The following is a 17,512-nucleotide window of genomic DNA, read 5'->3' as shown; positions in this document are numbered from 1 at the left end:
GGTGTTAAAATACAATTTTGTGTTGAAATATATTGAGTTCTTAGGTCTAGTCACTGAAAGAAATAATAAGGTTCAACATTTGTAAATTTACTTTTTAGATATTTCATGGCAAAATACAATTTAAACAATAGGAAAATATGGCTCTTGCCCCCCCATGTGGGAGATGACATCATCACATTCTAATAAGAGTTGTTGTTTTTTTCTTCTATGTTGTACAACTACAGAAGGTGGTGGTAAATGCACCTTTGCAGTTTGCTGCCAACCGCCATTAAAAGTAATCGTACTTGTAATAACAAACTAGTTATTCAGTAATTATGGGTAATAAAGGGTGTACGTACTGGTAATAACTCTATTTGTATGGTAATAACAAGTTATGACGTGTTTATGGGTAATAGAGGGTGGAAGTACTGGTAATAATAAACTAGGTGTGTTGTAATAACTTGGCATTGCACAGCTGCATTTCAATTGTATTGTTTGTACCAACGGTTTGTCAAATGAGATGAAATGTAATAAGGATAAACGCAAAATGTAATAAGGATAAACGCAAATAATAGTTACTGTTTTAAGGGATAATATAGGGTCGTGCTTGTACTAAATCCATGTCAGCTGTTATAATGATTTTAAAGTTTGATAACAGTATCGATAGGTCCTGATGTGTTGCAAATGTTCCTACGTATATTTATATTTTAAAATGTGTTATAATAATTTAACACCTTTATTCAAAATCAACCATCCAACAAAAATAACCACCAACCAACAAAAAGGGAACGAGGGTGATATAAGGATAAAATAGGTCATAGACTACACAGTAACTAATGTGCAATTACACGTGAAAGTGGGCAGTATTCTAAAAACAACTTCTATACCTGCAAATAAAATGGCACAGACAAAAACAAAGATAAAGAAGGTTAAATTAAACAAGACAGCAGGAAACAGATGGTGCCAAAGACATACAAAGAGGAATAAAGACATATTTACACAGTAGCAAATGTACAAATGTAAAGATGTAATTTGCTTTGCCGAGAATGTTATTTTTCAACATGGATCTAAGTTACAGTTCAAATCTGTGTTGAAGTTGCTCGTGAGACTGCATTTGTTTTAATTATTATATGTGAAACAAATGCATTGCCATACTGTGGAAAATCAGGCAAAGCATTGCATCTCCAGGCAGGGGCAGGGGCACTGGGAAGGTTGCAAACAAGTGTACCTTGACGCCTGGTAACCATTTCCACAACAGTCCAATAGAACTTAAACTCTTAATAAAAAAAAATAAGTAAGGTCCAACCCAGGTGTAACTTAATTCCAAATCCAAACTCCATAAAACATACTTTCCGATAAATTTGTATTACCTGTATTACTGTACGCCTACCGTTTAATTTCAAGTGAACAATTAAGAATGAACTTGTATTCCTTTACAGCTCAAACAATGATGCCCCATTCTTCACGGATGATCACGGTTACAATGACACCGAGAGGGATATATTTCAGAGTAAAGCCTCCATGAAGCTACTTTCAGTACTTCAAAGTAGCAGATCTCACAGTTCCAATGTTCAATGGTTCACACTGCAAAGACAGCAAAAAACAAGTTTGGATTTGGACTCAAGTTAGACTTAGGACCTTACTTAGTTTGTTGTTGTTGTTGCAAAGAGTTTAAATTCTATCAGACTATTCAAAGTAAATGTGAAAATGGAACTATGGTAATCAAGCATCACAATACACTTATTTGTAATGTTTCCAGTGCACCTGCCTGTTTCCATGGAGATGCAATGCTTTGCCTGGTTTTCCATAGAATGGCAATGCACTTATTCAGCTTTTTGTTTCACATTCATTCATTCATCCAAGGAAAAAATACTGATTAATATACATTTTGTCCTACATATGTAATATTTTACATTACAGCTCCCACACATGTATTTGTACATTTTTTACAACGTACATATGTGTTTATTCCTCTTTGTATCGCTTTGGTACTGGCTGTTCCCTTGTTCTTTTCGGTTCCATGTTGTTCCTTTTATTTGCAGACACTGTCCCACTTTAGAATACAGTTCACTTTCATGTGTAATTACACATTAGTTACAGCGTAGTCTGTGACATATTTTATCATTATCTCACCCTCGTTCTCCTTTTTCCCTGTTTATCGCTTTTGGTTCCCAGTTTTTCTCAAAACAAGGTAATACTGGGTATTATTTGATTCAATGTCACAGTCTTGAGACGTTACTCTGTAACATAACGTGTTTTGGGTAATTTTTCAGTAAAGATGGTTTTAAATACAGCTGTTAAATTGTCATTCTGTCTCTTGTTTTTGGACAAATTTAAAAATATAAATATAAATATACATAGTAACATTTGCAACACAGGACCTATTGATACTGCTATTAATCTTTAGATTTATTATCACAGCTGACATGCCTATAATACAAGCATGACCTTTTGTTATCCCTTAAAACAATAAATAGTTTTGCTTGTTACATCTTTATTATCCTTATTACATTGTATCACATTGGACAAACCATTGGAACAAACAATACAACTGAATTGCAGCTACACATATTTGTAATAAACAGTCCGACAAGGGAGATATCAGCGAGAAACCTTTGCATTCTGCAGTAAAGCCCTCGTCCTGTGTGCTTTTCTATGATCTATGAATCTAGAGATGACCCCCACATGTGGGGGTTTGCAACTTTGTCATGGAAATAATATGGAGGGAAACTGTTCTCTTCTCACAAGACTTGAGGTAAATTATGTGAACACAATCTTGTGTGTACAAGGGCCAGTCCAGGGAGTGCATTAACACGAGATAACACACGAAGTAAACATTACCTCTCAAGCCCGGTTTACACTGCAACTGTGGTCAGGAAAATGCATCAGACTTGCCTGATCTGTGTTTAGGCGTGAATTATGAGATGTAAAGAGAAGCTATTTAAAATGAAACGCTGCACTCAAATCTTATATGCATTATCTTAATGTATTGTACTTCAGGTACATGTATTTCTGAAGTGTACTATTTTCTACAATTACGTAATTTGTTAGTTTAATCTGGTCAACTGGATTTCTGAACCCTGGATTTAGTGAAAGTCACTGCAGCAGGTATTGTGGGTGTGGTCACCAATGACAGCACAAATATTAGCATAACACTGAATTCATATTGTTTTAATGATATTGGAATTACTCTTTTTACTTGAGAAATTACTATGCATCTCCAGCACAACTCATAAAATCTGTTTCATCTCTCATATCGAAACTGCACAGTGAAAGGCACATTGGAGAAAAACCCTGAACCAACAATTCATAACAAATGTTTGAAAAAGCTGAGCCTACAGTGTATAAAAGCTAGCCTGTACCTGGAGATATAAAGGCTCATGTCTAGCAGCGCTTCCTCGAGGGAGCAGCATAACACGGCTCTCTTTTCCTCCCTATAGCCAGTGAAATGGTGAGACGAGCACAGAGTTTCTCTGTGGTGGATGTGGGGGGAGGTAATTGGCTTTGTCTTGGGCGCCGCCATAATAGGAAATGCTGATGTAGACTATTGCTTTGTTTTTACAAACTAAGCCGTGTTATCCACCATCCTGACTGCTGTATTCATGAGTTTCAAGCAACACGAGGCAAAAAGAAAACGAGGAGAGGAGATAATACAAGAATATGCTGTGAGAGGAGAAAGGTGAGAGATATGTAAAAGTGCTTATAATAGCAGTCAAAAATAAATGTCCCAATTAAAGAAAGAATGGTGATGATGAACTGGTTCTGGCAGAGTGGTTAGTGCCACAACCTCTCAACAAAACGTAGAGGGATTGGTTCTCAAGTTAGCACTCCAGCATCTAAAAACATGCACTACAGGTGAATTTAACCTTGCAATAGGTCATCGAATGAAAATAGTTATTTATACTGTATGTTATGACTCAATAGATTCAATTTCAGTGCGGTGAAGTCTGAAACCAATGGAAATTGCTGCTACATTTGAAAATGGGTTGAAAATAGACAAATCTGATTGACAGATGTATTAATTGGGACCGTTATTTTCTAATGTTATTTTAGAATTATTTTGTTTATCTCTGGTACTGCCCAGTTTTGTTTTTGTTATATGTAATTTAAAAAAAAAAAACATAAATGGGTTGAAACTTTTGATTTTAGATTTTCTGTAAATCTGTATATTTTTGTTTTGTTTGAGTCTTTCAATATGTGTAGGAGTATGTGAGTAGAAAAACAACAACAACACCAACAGAGACTTAATTAAATCCTATATCATATCCTGTAATATTCTCCATCGAACCCGCATGGGGGATGCAGATGTAGATTAACACTTATCTGGTGGCATTAAGCACGATTAAGAGTAGAGTCTCCATGAGGGACTATGAACTGTCCAACCCGGAGGTGGGCGGTCTTCACTATGACATATACACTCTGGGACACAATTACCGCTATTTTTGATCAGCTTGTTTTTGTGTCATATCAAAGTGAGTAAAGCAGAGTCACAAGGTTGTTGAAGAAGTCCAATAAAAATCTCACAGCAAACAGGGATCAATTCCACACAAGAGGTGCATATGAAAGCAAGAATGACATAATGTTATGAGTAGGTTTATGCTCTGCACTCTTCCTGCCTACACAAGAAATGCACCTGACATTTCAAAGATTCTGAATATAGCAGCATCTCAAAGCTCTTCCTCCGAAATCTCCTCTTCTCTCCCACCGCAGCTACTTCGACAGTAAACCGTGAGAGCCGGAGGAGCCTAGTGCATAATCAGCCATATTTGTGGAATAAAATGCATGACAGCAAAATGACAAGGATGAAGCAGGATTTCTTTGAACGCCACAAGAGGTGTGATTAGCTTTGTGTCGGCTGCTTACATTACAGCAACTGCTGATGAAGCTAATCTCTCGCTTCTTTATCCACAAAGCACTTATTTGTGTTTCATGTAGGAATCCACGGAATAATCTACACTGTATTTGCCGTATTTTATTAATTTAATCTGCTTTTAGTTGTATTCACATAAAGTATCACTGAACATCATAGGGTCTGCTGTGAGAATAGTATCATATAATACAGAGAGTTTTTCATTTGCAACTAATACAAATCAAATTGAAAAAGGTGTTTTAACCTGGGACGCCACTGAAAGTATTTCTTTAATTATTGCAGCTCAAAGTTGCATAGCAGCCACTCCCTTAGCGTGCAGCCACGCACTTAGCATGCAGCCACGCCCTTAGCATGCAGTCACTCCCTTAGCATGCAGCCATGCCCTTAGCATGCAGCCACTCCCTTAGCGTGCAGCCACGCCCTTAGCATGCAGCCACTCCCTTAGCGTGCAGCCACTCCCTTAGCGTGCAGCCACGCCCTTAGCATGCAGCCACGCCCTTAGCATGCAGTCACTCCCTTAGCATGCAGCCACGCCCTTAGCATGCATCCACGCCCTTAGCATGCAGCCACGCCCTTAGCGTGCAGCCACTCCCTTAGCGTGCAGCCACGCCTTTAGCATGCATCCACGCCCTTAGCATGCAACCACTCCCTTAGCGTGCAGCCACGCCCTTAGCATGCAGCCACGCCCTTAGCGTGCAGCCACTCCCTTAGCGTGCAGCCACGCCCTTAGCATGCAGCCACTCCCTTAGCGTGCAGCCACTCCCTTAGCGTGCAGCCACGCCCTTAGCATGCAGCCACGCCCTTAGCATGCAGTCACTCCCTTAGCATGCAGCCACGCCCTTAGCATGCAGCCACGCCCTTAGCATGCAGCCACGCCCTTAGCATGTCATAGAGCTTCAAAACAAACTAGTCTGTGGGACCAGAGCCAGACCAAACGTGTTTTATGTGGGAAAGAAATATTATTATGTAAATATATCCTTCTTCATTTTGGTCTATATTGGCTCATAAACATACTTTTGGTGTCCTTGGTATTTGTGTTTTATGTTTCAGAACATAAAATAATGCCTATGTTTGGATTAGATTACACACAAGGTACCATAATTTGAGGGATCGGATTTGCGTTAGCGCTCCCTCTGCTGAGTAATACATGACCCATGAAAAAACAGTGAACAAAGTACAAACATGACCAGAATGCTAATATACAAACTTTGTTGCAGTGAAACCAATTTGGCGGCAGAAAAGCTCAGAGTCGGGCAAAGTTTTATGAACCTAATAACTGTGCAGAAGTCTTCTGGGTTATTGGTTATGCATCTTAGGCAAAATTGAATCACAATGACTTTTGAGCGTGTAAATCTTTTCAAAGGAAATATGTTAAAACATGGTTAAAAGCTCAAAACTAAATAGCATATTATGTCAGTGTAGCAGCGTATGGCTAATTATTTAATTTGCAACTGCAACATAGATCGTCCTACAGACTTTTCCCCAGCATGTCCGCCACCTTTTCTGCTCCTATAGTGAACTTTTGCTCGTGGCGCATTCAGTTTGTTTAGTGTCGCTTGGATTGCGATGGACCCTGACATATTGGTGGCTTAGATAAAGGACATAAGGACACCGGCTGTGCTGTTGGACCTCCCCTTTGACCTCACGTGGCTGGACACCTCATTGGTATGTGGAGAGGTGGCCATTGTCCTGTTTGCTGTGTCATGCTCTTGACATGTACTGAATGCTTTAACTCTGTGCCCTTATGTCAGAATTCATGGAGCAGTTAGGTCATGCCCTGGGGAAGACGCATTAAAGGCAAGGATAAATTTAAAGCATTTATATGAGGTTAAGTTAATATCTACATGTAGATTTGACATTTTATTAATAATTTTCACATTCAGGCAAACATAAATTATTTGTATCTATTTTATTTTTTGGACTGATTTTATGTATCTGCTTTTATGTTTTGTTGTTCTTGAAATATTATATCTTGAATATATTTTATTTTATGTTTCTGACATTTAGAGCTAAAGGTTTATTTTATATTCCTATTATGTGAAGCAGCCTTGGAGACATTCTTGTTGATATAATGTGCTATACAAATACAGCCGGACTGGATTGGAACACAAGATCTTATTAAGTAGGTTCATGTGGAATGCAGGACAATAAAGATGACTCAAACATTCATGAATGATTGAAAATACCACTTGAGCAAATTATGTAAAACCATTATAACATACTTAAAAGTTCTTAAAGGTTGATTAACATTACAGAAACATTTGAGACACAAGTTGTTAGTACGGTTGCTCTGTCACAAGGTTTGTCCATGAACCATTGCTTGACAAAACAGAAATTGTGTAGACAAACAGAATAACTATTTTGAGTGTACACTTTTCCCGACATGGCTCGTTTAGTTGTTTCTTTATTAAGTGGATATAGGCTTCATGTGGCTGGAACATAGCTCATCTTTCATTTGTCTCACAAAGACTAATCTGTGCATTGGCATTTGTCTGGATAGTTACAGCTGCTTCCTTTCTTTGGGAAGATTACCACTAATGGCTGACAGCGCGCGACACGTCCAAGTATCTGAAGAACACTGTATCAAAATCACTTAAGAAGTCTTTTGACGTGAATGGAGGAGTATGAGATGAAACATTACTGCTTATAATGCAATTACTGAGACAATTGAGTTGATACATTTAGATATAGATAGTTTATCTTTTATCCAAGAGTACAGTAATAGATGTTACTAAGGATTCCATTTAAATGATTTTATTTTTAAACAAGGAAACAAATTATATTGTTTTCCAAAGTATTTCCTTAATTTTTTTTCAGTTCCAAGATTTTAAACATCAGCAAATTTAGTTATATCCAACAAAATAACAGTTCATATTATTTTTGTACGGTATAGTTTGGGGCAGCAGTGTCTTGTCTTGGAGCTGGTCCCGGGTGTGACTCCCGGGCGGTTTAGGGCCTTTCTATATGATGTTTGCATGTTCTCCCTGTGTCTGTGTAGGTTTCCTCCAGTTTCCGCTACCACAGCAACATGTACAATAGGCTCCTCCCCTCTGGGTTCAGGACTTTCCCCGAAAAAATAAATTCTTATTATCAGTAAGACTTTCCTGGTTAAATAAAAGGTCAATAAATAATCTCACAAGTAAAGTGTAGTTAGGGTCCCACTCCAGCCAGATTATACTCTTATTGGATTCTTAGGCAAGAAAACTTTGTGAAAGTGAATGACTGGTGAGGAGCAGCAGCAGCCACATCCCTACAATAACAGGCCTGGCTTGGATAAATCACGTGAAGCAACTTTGATTTTCAAAAAAATAGATAAATAAAATGGATCAATCGATATAATTATGTTTGAATTATTATATGTACACACATGTAGTGGGTGATATTATACACCGTTAATTGTTTTTGTAACATGGATGTACGTGCCTTCAAGGCATGACTGTCTGTTGAATTTTGATTAGGGGAGAATGACAGAATCATAAGATGAACACTGTTGCACTGATATGAATACGTGCCTATAATAGTAACATAGTCCCATGTGTATGAGCATGTAGTGTCCACATTTGTACATCTGAATGCATGTGAGAATGTGACCCAATCCAACGTGACGATCTCCCAAAGGAATTGTGGGATTGTCCAGATAAATCATCCTCAGTCGCTAACCAACACCACACAGCAAAGAAATACAGCAAAAACATGTGCTACATACAAAGGCAGAACACAGGGAGCATGCTAAGTGATTCAAAGGCTGAAGGTAGAGAAATGAGAGCGAGAAATGAAATACAATAAAAATAAAAATAAACATATTTGTTCTATTTTGTTGTTGTTCAATTTGTATTGCAAAAAAGTTCAAATAAATCTGATTATATGTTGTGTTTTAAGCTTCATCCTATGACAGAACCCACACACATTAGCCTTTTAGCCAGAGGGAAGCAAACCACTCTGACCATAAAAACATGAATACAACAAGATGACAACAAGTAACTGGTCCTGGTTGATTTGGGTTAGAAGGAAAGTAATCTTTTTTGTGATTTATTTAGATTTATATATTTATATGAATGTGATTGCGCTGCAGTGTGGCTAGTGAGACCGGCGAATATCACACAAAGCATATGCAGACTACACCAAGACCTAAACAGGAATATTAATGTAAATACAGTTGGCAAAAGATAAATAATTCAGTGCAATATATCCAAGTGTGATTTATTTTTTTCCGTCAGTCGCGTAACAGTCTTCCCTTCAATGTTGGCCTACATAAAGAACACAGCAACGTGCAATCAGGACATTGTCTCTACTCACTCTTAGTGTTTCTTAGTGCTTTTTTCTGCCTCTTAGTTCTTATCTACAACTGAAGATCATTACAGTATATTTTGGACATTTGTGTTGCAAGTAGCAGATTTGTGTGTGTGTGCCAATGCTGCTGAATCCTACGTATGTCACTGTTTAAGAACAAATTAGATTGTAAAAGTAAAGAGCAGTGGGTGTGTTTCAGTGGGGAATCTGGGGTCTGGTGATTGAAACAGAGACTCTCGAAGCAATGGTGAATAATGAATATTCAAACATGCACGAATCACTCCAAATACAACTTTGAGCGGTTTGATGAGAAGGGGAAACAATTATAATATGGTTAAAAGTAGAAACAGCAGATTTAGCATAATAGGTCTCCTTCAAGTAATTTGAAGAATTTAGGATTTTAATATTGTGAAATATAATAGTTCTATTCAGACTTTAATATTACAAAATTACCTGTTTTTTGCTGCCACAATCTTCAATTGTCTTGCAAAAGTTATACTCCAAAACTACATCATAATTAGATAATAATTTCCAACTACAGTATTTTGGATAATAATGCTTAGTATCATCATTTCATTTATAGGCTAAGAGCAATTGTAAGGTCGGGTTAATGGTTTAAGCCTAAATTATATTTCTTTATGTGTGTATATAAATACATAAATACACACATATATATATATATATATATATATATATATATATATATATATATATATATATATATATATATATATATATATATATATATATATATATATATATATATATATATATAGTGTATATTTATGTGTATATTTATTTATTTATTTGCTCGTAGGAGAGTGTGAAATGGGGGATGAGAGAGAGGGCAGAACATGCAGTAAATTGTCGAAGTCGGGATTCAAACTCACGACACTGTGTCCGGCTGCACTTGGAGCCTGGTATTGATGGGTTAAGGTGTGTTGTGCCTTAACCACTCGACCACCGGGCATCATTTTGGTCATTAAGTTAAAATCTGAACCCTTTCCGCCATAGTCCTTACCTTACAGTCGACTGGTACACTAAATCCTCACGTCTCCTGTAATCCTCCATGTGAGAGTAATTGGTATTAAACATAGCGTCATACGTGAAGATTTTCTGCTTAATCGTCCCTCCATCAGTGACCTGCAAAGCACAAAAAAAGACAACGCACATAAGTATTCTCATTGTGATGGATGTTCGCGGTGTCCACCTTTTCACCCTGCAATCTTCCCCTACTCATAAACCAAGAGTGTAGAACTCCTGGCTGCAATTACCTCATTGATTTATTTGCGGCCATGATAAGCTCATTCCTTACAATGTCTGAAAGGTGTGGTTGCTGAAGGGACTGAAAACGTGCTGACGTGATAGCATCAACCAGACAATCTCGACGGCAGCTGCCAACGACTTCTCTCGCACATGGTTAAGTCTTAATAAAGAATGACACTGTGCCGTCTGCAGAGTGTGGCAGCTACTCCTGATCTTTACAGGGGTAATGGCTTGTGACGAGATACTGCAAAGGTATATTCAAAAACACTGGTCTCATCTATTTCCTCTGTGCAGGATGATAGAGCAGTTTGTTCCTTTTCTAATATTCTCCGGAGTGTTAAAGTCACTTAGCATTTGAATGGTTGTGATTTTTCCTCTCCTTAGACACCGCCGACAGCCATATAAAGAGGAAAAAAGGGTGACAGGATTTTAATGGAACCGCTAATGCTGCTTTGAAGGCAGAAATTGTTGGTGGGCTGAGGTGGCTCGGACAGTGCTATATCACAATTTGCTAAGGGGAATGACGTTAAAACATTTGCTGATTACATATAATTCATATTTCTGACGACTCTGCCATCGTCAGACTCATCACGGACGACGATGATGCGGAGTACAGAGGACTGGTGCAGGACTTTGTGGACTGGTGTCAGCGGAACCACCTCCTCATCAACGCGGGGAAGACCAAGGAGATGGTGGTGGATTTCCGCAGACGCCACCCCACTGCCCCCTCACCAGTGAACATCCAGGGACGGGACATTGAGAGAGTGGATTCATACAAGTACCTGGGTGTTCATCTGAACCACAAACTGGACTGGACTCATAACACAGACGCACTGTACAGGAAGAGCCAGAGTCGGCTCTACCTCCTGAGGAGACTCAGGTCTTTTGGAGTGACAGGGCCACTCCTGAAGACCTTCTAGGACTCTGTGGTGGCATCAGCCCTCCTGTATGGTGTGGCCTGCTGGAGCAGCAGCATCACAGAGAGGGAGAGGAAGAGGCTGGACAGAGTCATCAAGAAGTCCAGCTCCGTCCTGGGCTGTGCTCTGGACTCGGTGCAGGAGGTGGGGGACAGGAGGGTCCTGGCTAGATTCACATCTATGCTGGACCATGAGTGTCACCCCCTGCAGGACACTCTCTCCGCTCTGGAGAGCAGCTTCAGTGAGAGACTGATCCACCCTCGCTGTGTGAGGGAGAGGTTTCGTAGGTCTTTCCTTCCTGCTGCTGTCAGACTTTATAACAAAAACTGTTAGTACAGAACACTCGCAATACTGACCTAACCTAATACTGATGTGCAATTCTGTCATATGTGCAATTGCTGTTGGAATTCATGTGCAATTCATGTGCAATCTATGTGCTGTCGTGACACATATTCATGTGCAATTACTGTCGTGATCACATGCAATGGTATTTATGTATTTATTTATTTGTCTATGGGAGTTTTTATTTATTTATAGGAGATCTTCTACTGAAAGTGTTTTTCAGACTTCCTATAAGTGATCTGTTCTTCTGTATCTACCTCTGTATCTACCTGCGTTGCACCAATGAAATTTCCCCATGTGGGACAATAAAGGATTATCTTATCTTATCTTATCTTATCTTATTTTTAAATAGTTGTGTAATGGACACGCAAACGTGGCTTGAAATTAGAGATGTCTCAAGATGTTTTATGAGGAAACATCACGATTCTCCAATTATTTAGGAATGTTGGCACTTTGACAAAACAATGCTGAAATCCTTCATTGTAGTCTAGTGGATTACCATTGTTCTGAATGAAAATATAACAACATTGTCACATCAACAGATAAAAAGACATTGACGTACGTGTAGTATAGACTGAACTAAAATTTCTCATTGTTGCTGCCTATGATTCTCGCAATTCTACCTCTTCAGTCCTTACAATTATATTGGGATTTAAATCATCATGATTATCGATTAATCTGATAATATTGACAACATCCCAATTTAAAATACACAACAACAATAAATATTTAAAGAAAGAAAGCCAAGAAAAGAAGTTTCTAAGGTAAAGACAATTTACTAAAAACCTCACATTAGCTAGTTATTTTCTATCAATAAATCAATCAAACAAATAAAAATACATAATTTTATCTTGGTACAAAACAGCCTGTCACCTTTTTATCAATAAGAGGAACAATAAGACATACGAGCACACAGTTGTTCCGTGTGATTGTGGTGTGAGTGATGGAACCTCTTGCCTTGGGGTTACTTGGCTAAGTGGCACAATACAAAAGGCAGACAGCCAAAACAACCACGAGCACACTGGGATCAAGTATGGCTTCACTTGCAATGTCCCCAAATTTTAAGGACAATCCGAACAAAATCATGAATAAATGTCAAAAAAACAAAAAAACAACTCAACGCTAAGAAAGGCAGAGCTATGTGCCAAGGCAAAAACAAAAATACCCTGGCTATTATTCTAGTGTAATATTTTGTATTTTAATTTCAGAATTCACCAGTTTATGAATTTATTCACGCAAGACAATAGTAAAAGAAGCTAGAGACCAGATGGGTTGGCAATATCTTTCATAACTAAACACAAACTTAATATTTTGAGTTTTGAGTGACAGTGGACTATACATACTTTTTGGAGCAGAAATATTTGGACCATCTTCTCTCAGATGTGGTAGTGAACACGCAAACAGGGACTAGCAACAGGGAAAGGTCAGCCTCTAAAAGCAAAGCCGTGTTGGAAAATGGCACTTTCCAAACCACCACACTGTAGTTTCAATAATGGACCTTTTAGAAATGACCAGGAAGTCAAAAAAGATGCCCAAATGAAAAGGCTGTAAATACATGTGAGTATAAAAAGCCATCATCAGCTCCACTCAGGTGCTAATGAGTACAAAGTATGTACAAATGTACATGTTAGAGAAATCTGCAAAAACGCACAAGTGTTCCATAATTATATACTTTATAATTCTTCTTATACTTTCACATTTCACATTTGTCATTATGTTACTTAAAGTGATCTCATAGCACCCATTTGACTTTAGCCACATTTCAATTTGACTGAGAGTGGAACACTTTTCTTTGTGCTGCTCACGCTGAGCAGTTTGTACAGGTGAAAAGTGCTGTAAAAAAAAACAAAAAAACTGCCAAAATATCCCCAAAAAAACGCTATGTAGACTATGTGGACAATTTCTTTGTCTCCAGGTGAAATCTCAAGTGACCCAACACCTAACAATAGTTTAAAAACAAGTCTGCCTAAGTTTGAAACTGATTTATTTATTAGATTATTATACTGTACCTGAATGTCTAACTGAGATGATCATATGTAGAACCTATATATAGTTTGACGCACAGTTATTCTATTCTTTATGCTGTATATTGACCTTTTTTATATTGCTTCTCACATTGAAGGTGTTTTATTGTTTTAATCCTGTTTTTATTATTGATATTTTGTACTTTGAGTTTACAGTTCCAGCTGTCTTATGAGACTTAATCCTGTTTATTCTCATAGACTTGACTTCATTGAGCACTGAGCAAACTATGGGTGAGGGAAAGAGAATTGTGTTGAATGTAACTAAGTGGATTAGAATTGCTTACACCACGTTTAATGATTTCACCATTTAATTAATTCTCACCTATAACGCTCTGTGTAATAAACTAAATGCACTTGCTGTGACTGTGACTCCATAGGGGATGTGCCTGTGTTATAAATGAACACAAAAATGGGAATAAACAGTGAAGGAGTGGGTGGGAGGGGGAGACCAGGAGCCAAACTGTGCCAAAATGGCTGTGCAAGAGGGAGGGCAAAGAGGGAGATGAATACTCTTTGATTGCAGTAAAGCACCGCTGGGGAAGCAAAAAGCTCGGCTACACATCCCGTTTCTGTTGAATTCAGGCCATGCAATAAATATGGGCACAAAGGCAGCGGACCTCTCCGACACGACGCCATCTGGAGATATGAAAATACAGGCACAAGTGGGAGGCAACCACCCCGCCCCTTAGTAAATATTGGCAAAGAGAATAACCAATGGAACGGAAGAAGAGGCAGTGACAGGTAGGTGGAAATATGGAGGGGTACAAGCCAATTCCAGAAATAGACTTACGTTATGCTCCCGTGAGAACATCTGTTAGTGAATGATATGATGGACCCTCTACGTTGATGCATATAAGGCCGGAACATGTGGTAAAAATGTGAGCAAGTTTGCCAATTAGGGATGGTTAAACTACGCTGTCAGCACGTCTCCAAAACGGCACTTCTTGTGGAACGTTCCCTGTGTCATGTGAAACACCATCTTTACGAAACGGCCCAAGGAGGAAGCAGAGGTGAACTGGTGATGTGTAATGAATGTCCCTGGTTTAATTCAATGGAAATAGAAAGTTAAGACCACACGTCGATACACGTCAGGCCAAGGAAGAGTATTTTTCTGGAGAAGCAAGCGCAGTAAAGTAACTATTCAAAATGAAAAAATGCTTTGGTTTTAGGCTAAAAAGTCACTATTCTTCCTGGGGTCCATTAAAGATGATCCTTTAATAATAATTAAAGTCAATCTTATATAATAATATACACATGTGCATTTCATTTATAGACTAAGTTATCATGATAAATATAATCAGCATAAAACAACCATAGCCTCAAACATGCTCTTTTCAGAATCCTTAAGCAAACCTGAGCAAAAACAACTCTTTATGTGTTTAGTATTTTATAATTATGTGTATATATGTATTTAACATGAAGGCTCTGAACCTCAAATTCTGAAAAAGCAGTTTGATAGTAAATAGTAAATACAGTGCAAAAGACCGACTAATGTACACGTGGTTGTAATGTTTAGCTTGGCCTTTGTTGGGCCATTGAATGTTCTCTTAGTTGTCCCAAACACATCTCTAATACCAAGAGTGTCCCACTTCCCTGGGGGTCACATTGGGCTAGGGTCTCAGGGGTTAAAGCGTCACCCCTCTCAGCTCTGAGTGAGGTGGGACTATTTATAGGCTGCAGCTGCATCAAGTGCCACTGGGAAAATCAGAACCCTCTGCAAGCCAACTGAGAGACATTCAACCTGGATCTGGTTTCATAATTTCCAAGAGCAGACAGAAAGCATTATGTCGACAATGTTTCTATTATTATACAAAATAAAAATAAACTACATAGAGTAACACAGTAAAAAGATGGAGCAGGAAGAAAGAGTTTGTTCCACATAGATTTGAAATAATGAGATTTCCACTATTCCAGTCTATCATTCAAATTATTTAGACAGATAATTAGAATTAGACAGGCTAACACAAAAGAGATGATCTTGGTATTATCATGAAAAGGACTTCATACTGAATCAGGGCTAATTTAGTTAATATCATTCCCCTAGTGTGAAAGGCAGACGCTTTACAAGACAATGCCTGGAAATATACCATAAAGGACTGTGCTGTGTTCAAAGCTAACAATTTGCACTTTTAAAAAGAGGAATTCGTTTCCCTTTTTGATCAAGAAAGTGCTTTTGTTCTTCTCTAGTCTCCAACAGGGTATATAAAAGTGTGCTATGATACATCAACACACCAGAGAGCCTCTACACAAAGCCCTGTCCTCACTTTTATGGAAAAAAATACTTTGATGTAGTGGGAAAATACACAAGTTTGCCTTGCAAAATCATGGGTCCTAAACCACAAACAGCAACATGACAAAACAGAACCAATGCAACTGCAACATAAACAGTGAACACTATAATACAGAGAGTACAAAGCACTGCCTCCTCCTGCTTCTCGCCGTGTGCGGAAACTCTTGTCTTGTGTCCTAAATTCACTAATAACCTGCTTCAACCACTGCCTTTCACTCCTTACACAGCCTCACGCAACTTCTCTCATTTTGTCGATAATCTGCAAACAAAACACAGGAAGAGATGTTCTAAAGCCTTTTTTTCAAACGTGGCATGGCGTTTGGTAAGTGCTGATGTGCATCAAGCTGTGTTCTATGTGTGCATTGGTTGAAAATCTGCTGTTGGCTTCAATTAAATTACGTTATAATGAGGCAGACCTCTTAGTCAATTGAGCCATTTTGTATCGATATTGCGGTTTATGATGAACATACATGTAAAATGATAATGGCAGTCATCTGGGCAATTTTAAAACCAAAATATTACCTTTGAAAATGTTTCTATGATAGATTACTCCTGGACAAATGATGGATTACACAGATTATCACCGATTATCATAATGTTATTCTTTTCCGTTTTTTCTCCATAAAAAGTTAGTTACCTCTTTAGCGTGAGTGGCCTGTGGCGCTAGAACACTACAGAGCTCTGGGGAACTACCCGCAGTTGTGCCAGTGCATTCTGAGGGAGACGTGAGGTGCTGATGAGGAATGTCAACATTTATCAGCATTAGAGTCCACGTAGTGTGAACAGTGTTGTCTTGAACAAGTAAGTACGGGACAAGTCGAGTTTGTATGGATTGAAAAAGACCATAATCTAAGTCAAATCTGCTAAATGAGTACGTTTCCGCTGTTTCCAGAACGGTAAATTGAGACGCTCAATTCCATCAGCATTGTTCAAAAGTGTAGAAGAGACATTTAAATTGCACTAAATTTAAGCAGACTGAAAAACATAATTTTACCTGATCACTTTGCGGATTTCCAACCTTTATACTAGTTTTTGAAAGGTGAGAGGATGAAACCAGTCAACACAGCAACAACATTCATGAATACGGCCCATTGATTTCAGATAAAGTCAGTGAAGCCAGAGCAAGTCACCTCAGGACACAGGACCTCTACTTTCTCCTGGTTGTGATGCCTGCGGTTGGTAAAATATATCCATGTAGCGATAAACTTGACTTACTGTGAAAAATCCATGTGCAGTTAGGATGGCCCTGCGTATTAACCTGTGCATTTACGGCGCAGCATGTCGCGCTCCCCTACCAGCTGCAGAGTGACAAAGGACCTGGTTAAAGGGATTTCATGCTTCAAATGACAGGCTCTTCTCCTGATGTCTGTCAGCAAACGCAGTGGGGAGGCACGGCTAATTCAGGTTGGGTGCTATAAGGGGTGATGCAAATATGTATGCTAGCTTTGATGCTGAAATTGGCTCATCATGCTGTCATGCTCATTTAAATGGAGAGTGAATTTGCAGGGAAATGGCATTTGACACAACCTTTGTA

At 38.5% G+C, this 17,512-nt stretch overlaps 1 protein-coding gene across 2 annotated transcripts in view; it reads right to left on the bottom strand.

Moving 5' to 3' along the window:
- Window positions 1–17,512, bottom strand: part of igsf21a (immunoglobin superfamily, member 21a) — a 202,053-nt gene that overhangs the window by 84,745 nt on the left and 99,796 nt on the right. For both annotated transcript variants that reach the window (XM_072452172.1, XM_072452173.1), the window contains exon 3: window positions 10,161–10,282. In XM_072452172.1, coding sequence (XP_072308273.1) covers window positions 10,161–10,282 — 122 coding nt within the window. The remainder of the gene's footprint in view (window positions 1–10,160; window positions 10,283–17,512) is intronic.

Source organism: Eucyclogobius newberryi, unplaced genomic scaffold (genome assembly GCF_026437365.1).
Source record: "Eucyclogobius newberryi isolate DKJ021-1_F unplaced genomic scaffold, fEucNew1.0.hap1 SCAF_19, whole genome shotgun sequence".
Classification (NCBI taxonomy): Eukaryota; Metazoa; Chordata; class Actinopteri; order Gobiiformes; family Gobiidae; genus Eucyclogobius; species Eucyclogobius newberryi.
Note: the sequence above shows the minus strand (reverse complement) of the source record. Positions and strands in the feature narration are given on the sequence as shown.